Source organism: Gymnoscopelus braueri (assembly GCF_963280865.1).
Source record: "Gymnoscopelus braueri genome assembly, chromosome: 20".
NCBI lineage: Eukaryota > Metazoa > Chordata > Actinopteri > Myctophiformes > Myctophidae > Gymnoscopelus > Gymnoscopelus braueri.
Window position 1 is genome coordinate 14,160,948 of NC_137622.1, and position 7,300 is coordinate 14,168,247.

Below are 7,300 nucleotides of genomic sequence, written 5' to 3' on the forward strand. Positions count from 1 at the left end.
CAAACAAAGGCGCAGAAGGCCAAAGCTGATCAAACACACCAATCAACTGCTGAAACTGTTCAAGACAATGAAGATGAAGAAGACAGACAAGTATTTGAACAAACCAGTCAATTATGACGACTCCCATATGATAGATTGCTTCAATGTAAACAGAGCATTGCTTCAATTAAACAGAGCTAAGAATCATAAAGAAAGAATGAAATTAATAGAAAATGGTGGACACAATTTTCAAGAGCCAATTTAACCACCGCCTTTTGCATTATGATGATGATATTATGAAATTAGAACATTCCTAGAGAACTATGGTTAAAGATAGGGTAGGTGATTTCATTTGATTAAAATAGCACGGGTCCGCTGGCGGAGACTTGTGCTCCGAGGAGCACATTTTCTAGTTTTCAATCATTTTAGTACTTTTACTTTTGGTACTTTTAATTATATTTTGATGCCAATAATTTTGTACTTTTACTCAAGTAACATTTTGTACACAGGCCTTTTACTTGTAACAGAGTATTTTTATATTGTGATCTTGCTACTTTTACTTAAGTAAAATATCTGAGTACTTCTTCCACTACAATATAGATGTATTCAGGGATGAGTTGTTCTATAGGTTTGCAGGACTCATTAGTTTCTTATAGTCTACAATCAATACGAAACCAGCTCACCAGCTTCATAGTTTCTGTTACACATTTAAAAGACGTCAAAACACATTTGCCTTTTTAATACTGTTTCTTTCCCCCCTCCTTTTTTTTCTTTTTTTCTTTTTTACAGTTCACAAAACATTTAAACATCTGTGCACAACATTAGAGCATTCTTTTTATACCATACTAATTACATTGAATATAAGTTCATTTTTTGGATCACGTAGGCTATAGCCCTATGTCTACAGCCTTAAAGGCATGTATAGAATCATAATTCCTTTCCATCTTGAAGAAGAGAGACATGGAGAATTGTCCTATAAGCCAATGGTTCTCAAACCTTTAAATGTCAAGGTCTCCACTTAACTCTGACAGTATACAAATGGAACCAAATGGACCCTGACGGATCCATTTAGTTCCATTTGTACACTGTCAGAGTTACAGACTTGTAAGGGTCTATTTAGAACCCCCTAAAGGAAACCCAGAGAGTCACTGGAATCCACTTTGAGAACCCCTGCTGTGCTGCTACAAGCCCATTTGATGCGTCCTTACGCGTTTATCATGTGCGTTTACGCGTCCTGCATATGATCTTCTTGAAAGCTTTCCTGAAATCCCTGTTGAAGATGGTGTATATGATGGGGTTCACGGAGCTGTTGCAGTATCCGATCCAGAAGAAGGCATTGAACAGAGCGCTGGGGATGTAGCAACGTTCTCTGCAGACCGCGTGCAGGCTGTAGGTGAAGAAGAACGGGAACCAGCAGACCACGAACACCCCCATGACCACCGCCAGCACAAACGTGAAGCGTTTCTCCCTCATCTGGGCAATTTTGCTCTTGTTGGCCGCCGTCATCTGCTGGCGACCTGCCGGGTTGAGGTTCTGCTGCTGCTGCTGGTGGTCCGCGAAGAGGTGCGAGGCGCGGGCCGAAGCCCAGGACAGGCGACAGCTCTGTGGCCGCGGCGGGCAGCAATCCGAACCCTCCACCTTCCTCCGCTTGCTGAAGCGGTGGTTCCTGGGCTTGATGTCCGGCGGACAGCAGCTCTCCTCCAGGTCGATGTCGTCCAGCTCCTCCTGTCTCTGCTGGTTGATGCTGCCGGAGCTCTGGCTGCTGGGACTCTCCACCTTTCATTGATTGATTGATTGAATACTTGATTAACAGTTTGCAAAAAAGTACAGAAAGTACAGTTATATACAAGGTCTGCTAAAAGGATTTAAGTTAAAGGTAGGGAAAGTGATTTACTTTGGTTAAAACAAGTGTTAAATAGCTCTATATTCTGATAGTACTCATTGCTATAGAGTGTTTGTTCAGTAACAGGAGTCTCCCATGTCTCTCCAGCTCTTTATTAAACAGAAAATGCATTTTCAGTGCTCTCTCCTGATTGGCTTAAGTTTTGTCACCTATATACCTGAAAATGCACTTTATTCTGTTTACTAAAGAGCTGGAGAGACCCCTGTGACCGAACAAACGCTCTGTATACAGCAATGATTACTATCAGAATATAGTACTTTAACCTTTTTAACAAAACAAAAAAAATATCACTTACCCTACCTTTAAACCCAAGATAGCACTATGGCTTAATTGTTTACATTGGGGTCCTGTGTATTCACTTCATAGAAACATTTAACCACTTAAACCTCAGCATCCGTATTGTGGGGAAAGCTTTGGCAGAAAATAGCACATCGACAAGCTCACAAAGCGTCGCCCTGCGACGCGTTGTGCTTTAATGTTGCTATGGTTATAGAAAATTGATTGATGACTTGACTTTGACAAAAAATAACTTGACTCTCAAAGAAGTTTCTCTGCAAGTTAATACCGTACTGACATGACAATGAAACAAACATGTCTGCCTTTGATTTCTGCCTTCTAATGTCTCTATTCTCTCCTAAAAAAAACTCGACTTGGTTTTTAATCGTCTTTTTTTATTAATCTTCTCTTAATGTCTATTTCACTGTTGATGTACTGTATGTTTTATGTTATGGATCTACCCAACCTAAGATTTTAACAATGAGTGTACATTTAAGAGAAAATAAACTTTTCTGAATCTGAAATAAAGCTAAAGTGTGTCTACTAGTTAATGCACTGATCATAGAACTGACTGCCCCATCCTGGCTGTGAATGAGACTAAAGGACCTCTGCTGCATGTCATCACTCCTCTCTGCTGACTGTTTATTGAGACAGATGGAATGACAGCTGAGGAGGAGACTGGCTTTTCGTAGGCACAGCAGTGAGGTCAATAGAGGAATTTATAAGACTCTTAAGCACCACATGATCAGTGGACAAAACCAGTTACATTAATAACAGAAAACAGAAATGACACTAGCATAGAGCCCTGAGGGACTCCGCTCAACCATATGGGGTTTAAGTGGTAACAATAATATACAATACTATGCAAAAACATCATATAAACTAGGCCTACTACAAAAATAAGAAATAAAATATGTACATTAAACAGTTCAGGGGGCATTTCTGGTGATAGGCGTTGACTTTTTATAGGGGCCAGCTCCAAATTGCAGCCACTGTGCTCTTATAGGGGCCAGCTCCAAATTGCAGCCACTGTGCTCTTTTAGAGCGCTTTTGAAGGAGAGTAAGGATTCACACTGTTTTATGACTGTTGGTAGGACATTCCACAGTGTTGTGGCATAATAGCAGTTGAACTAATTTAACCCCCTGTTTTGTGAACGTGATTTGTGGAGCTATAATACCTCGAAGCGGTCCTTCCTCACGAAGCACGTCTCCGACTGGGACGGCTGCCTCTCCAGGCCGTTCTTGGCCACGAACACGGTGGAGGAGCGCTGCTTGGCCACCTTGTAGATCTTGCAGTAGACCAGGATCATGATGAGACCCGGCGCGAAGAAGGAGACCAGGCAGGAGGATAGGATGTACCAGGTCTCGTCGTTCAGCAGGCACTCTCTCTCGTCGTGCTTGATCATGAGGAGCGGCGGGAAGGAGATCACCAGGGAGATCATCCACACCACGCAGATCATGGACTTGATGCGCCGCGGGGTCCGCTTCAGGTTGTAGCTGACCGCCTTGGTGACGGACCAGTAGCGGTCCAGGCTGATGGCGCACAGGTGCACGATGGACGAGGTGCAGAACAGCACGTCCAGCGCGAGGTAGAAGGCGCACCAGGTGCTGCCGAAGTACCAGTAGCCCATCACCTCGTTGACCAGGGAGAACGGGATGACCAGCGTGGCGACGAGGATGTCGGCGGACGCCAGCGACACCAGGAACAGGTTCTGAGGCGCGCGGAGAGCGCGGCTGGTCAGCACGGCCACGATGACCAGCACGTTGCCCACGATGGTCACCGAGATGATGACCGTGACCACCAGGACTATGAGCGCCGTGGCCGCCTCGCCGTGCGGCGCGTCGATCGGCGCCGCGCTCGTGGCGTTCTCGTCGTTGGAGACGTTGTCCATCGACGGGTTGAACTGCGTTGGATCCATTTCTGAACACATACAATGTCCTCACATTTCACATCATGTTGCTGTTGCGCCCACGTCCTCCCCGAACAGTGGGGCTGCTGGGGAAGTCCCGTCGCATCACCATCATCAGCCCTCGGACAGAAGAAGTCGTGCGCCAAGGCGTGTGGTCAGTGAACATATACAGACTGCTGTGCGCATAGTGGAACATACCTCCGTGACTTTGCCCTTCATGAGAACGGGTCTCCAAATGCTCCTTGTTAACGGGGCCGACGCGCGCCGAGGTCCGAACATATCCAGCAATAAGTTTGGACATCACAGAGTTTATGAGCCAAGTGTTGATCAGAGCTTCAGTCTCCGGAGAGGATGGTGAGGGGCATCAAGATGGTCCCTTACAGAGGATGGTGAGGGGCATCAAGATGGTCCCTTACAGTCCCAGTGTTAGTCCTCCTCCTCCGCCGTGCGTATTATTGCCGTTTTTCTTCTTGGGTTGTAAAGCGTATAAAGCGCTTTGGAAACGCACGCAACTACACTGCTGGAGGAATGTATGCGCATGTAGGAGCGAAGTGAGTGACATCATTCTGAGGACCAACCCATGATCTAAACGTAGAGAGAGAGAGAGAGAGAGAGAGAGAGAGAGAGAGAGAGAGAGAGAGAGAGAGAGAGAGAGAGAGAGAGAGAGGAGGGGGCTCAGGGGGGGGGGGGGCGGAGGGAGAGAGTAATTGTTTGTGCTTTTGAGAGAGAGCCCAGTGTGTGTGTGTGTGTGTGTGTGTGTGTGTGTGTGTGTGTGTGTGTGTGTGTGTGTGTGTGTGTGTGTGTGTGTGTGTGTGTGTGTGTGTGTGTGTGTGTGTGAAAGAGAGAGAGAGCGGAGTGAGTGGGGGAGAGAGGGGGGACAGAAAGACATCAGCTGTAACAGACTTATTTTGCTGTCTGTTCAGTGGATTATCTTTACTCAGCCTCCCTGTTGCTTTCCTGTTCACTATATCCTGGTCCCCTAATATTCAAGCATATAGCTCAAGATAAAGTGAATGGAATTCTGTTTATAGGAACTAGTAGGCCTGTTATATGACTGCAGTGTAAAGTAAAGTGCAAAGATAACATTGCTAACTATATTTCATTCAACCGACTGATGATGATTGATTGATGGATTGATGGATTTATTAATTGATTGATTGATTTAAGAACAAATGTTTGTATTGTTTTTGTGTAGGCCTATTTATTTAGGCAGGCTGAGTTTTAATTTAACTGTGAGAGTGTATAAATGGATCACTGCCATTGCACTTACGGTATCACATCAGGATCAATGGTGATCAATCAGTCAAAGGAGCCTTTAATAAAACAGTGGCAAACTTCTCTCCAATTGTATTCTGTCTTTAAACTGTAGCAGTGCATTATCCACAATTTCACATATTTTGCTGATGTTTTGATCGATTGATTGATTGAATACTTTATTAACAGATTGCAAAGACAATCACAGGGACGTACAGTTCAATACAAGGTCTGTTAAGAGGAGTTTAAACCCAAGAAAGCACTATGGCTTGTTTCCTTGTCCTTTGTACTCAGTTCATCGAAACATTTAATGACAGACAAATATACAATATATGCAAAAACATCATAAGCAAGTAGAAATCGAAAAGGGGGGGGGGGGGGGGGGGGTAGGCTTTGACTTTTTACAGGGTACAGTTCTGAATTGCAGCCACCTGTAAGTTCTCTTTTAGAGCAGTTTTGAACGAGGGTAAGGATTCAACATTTTTATGACTGTTGGTAGGGCATTCCACATTTGTGTGGCATAGCAGTAGAACCTAACCCCTTGTTTGAGCCAAATCTGTGTTGAACGTGATTTGTGGATCTCCCTCTGGTGCTGTGATTGTTGACGTCATTGATGTTTTTGAAGTAGTTTGACAGGTACATGGGTGTGTTTGTGGTATAGTGTATCTTGTTGTAAACCAGGCCCATTGCAAGTTGCTGTACTCTGTCCTCTACACTGAGCCATCCCACACTTGCAAAGTGGGCAGGGGTTAAATGAGTTGTAGGTGTGAGGCCAAGCAGTAGCCTGACCAGTTTGTTTTGGGATGTCTGGACTGGAGCCTTGTTTTTAAGGCCTTTGTGGTGTTATGGTACCATGAGGTGCATGCGTAGTCGAAGTGACATAAGATGAGTGCTCCTGTTAGAGTCCTCAATGGATTCTTTCTGACCAGAGTGGAGATCCTGTAGGCTACAACAATATGTAGACCTTATGGTATGTTTTCAGTGTGTATTTATTCATAGAAACATATTCCTAGAATTTCCTGACAATAATACCTGTTGCTGAGAAGCTCACAGACGATAGAGGTTTAGTTACATAACACAGTGCAGTGTTCGGCAGTCACACAGCCAGGGCTTTAGTGAGCGAGCGAGTGCGCACACACACACACACACACACACACACACACACACACACACACACACACACACACACACACACACACACACACACACACACACACACACACACACACACAAAATATGTTGGCCACTTTGGGGTCATTGTGAAATTCCTGCTGAGCTGATTATGGGATAGAATGCAGTTCTGCTTGCTAGATGTGAATGTGAAAAGAAATCGTTCTGGATTTCAAGGAAACCCCAGAAGGCTCAGTTTCCAAAGTAAACAGCACCTTAAACAAGGTTGGGGCTCTTTGGTGACTGTAAACATCTGTGTATGTGCGTGAGCCTGCCTCACTCACCCCCAGGGATCCTTCCTTATGGGGGTTCTAGGGGGTCCCCATGCTGAATGATTGATGGTTAGAAACCAAATGGACCCTTACGGGTCTGTAACTCAGAGAGTGTACAAATGAAACCAAATGGACCTGTAAATTAAAAACTATATCAACCATATCAAAACTGGGGGTCCTTGAAATGAAAAGGGTTGATTATGGCTGCTCTGTGGAGTGGGTCTCCGTGCAAACGTCTCAGTGGGGGAGTCAGCTGGATGATACAGAGAAGGGGAGGGCGGAAGAGGAGGGTTAGGTGGAGGAGGAGGCGTTCTTTCTAGCCTATTCTCTCTCATCTGGCTCTCCACTGTGAGCTCAAAGTAATTGAGAACGGCTAACATAAAGGACGACTGTCCAATTAATCTATGGCCTACGGACTTTCCCCGAGGCGAGGCTCTAGATGCACTACAAATATTGAAGAACTCAGGATGTAAGCCAGACTGACCTTAGTGTCCATGCCTTCACCAGGACCGGCATCCTATTTACTAATAGGACAC

At 44.9% G+C, this 7,300-nt stretch overlaps 1 protein-coding gene across 1 annotated transcript; it reads right to left on the minus strand.

The window, feature by feature from the left end:
• Positions 1-778: 778 nt before the first annotated feature.
• adra2db (adrenergic, alpha-2D-, receptor b) lies at positions 779-4,558 on the minus strand. Its single transcript, XM_080416032.1, has 2 exons — positions 3,337-4,558; positions 779-1,755 (listed from the first exon to the last, which is right to left on the minus strand). Exons 1-2 carry the CDS (start codon positions 4,087-4,089, stop codon positions 1,195-1,197), a joined length of 1,314 nt encoding a protein of 437 aa, XP_080272158.1. The 5' UTR covers positions 4,090-4,558; the 3' UTR covers positions 779-1,194.
• Positions 4,559-7,300: the final 2,742 nt, after the last annotated feature.

Coding starts and splice junctions, on each gene's coding strand:
- adra2db (XM_080416032.1), bottom strand. CDS start 4,089: ATGTGTTCAGAAATGGATCCAACGCAGTTCAACCCGTCGATGGACAAC. Junction 1,756..3,336: donor TGAGGAAGGACCGCTTCGAG/GTATTATAGCTC, acceptor AATCAATGAAAG/GTGGAGAGTCCCAGCAGCCA.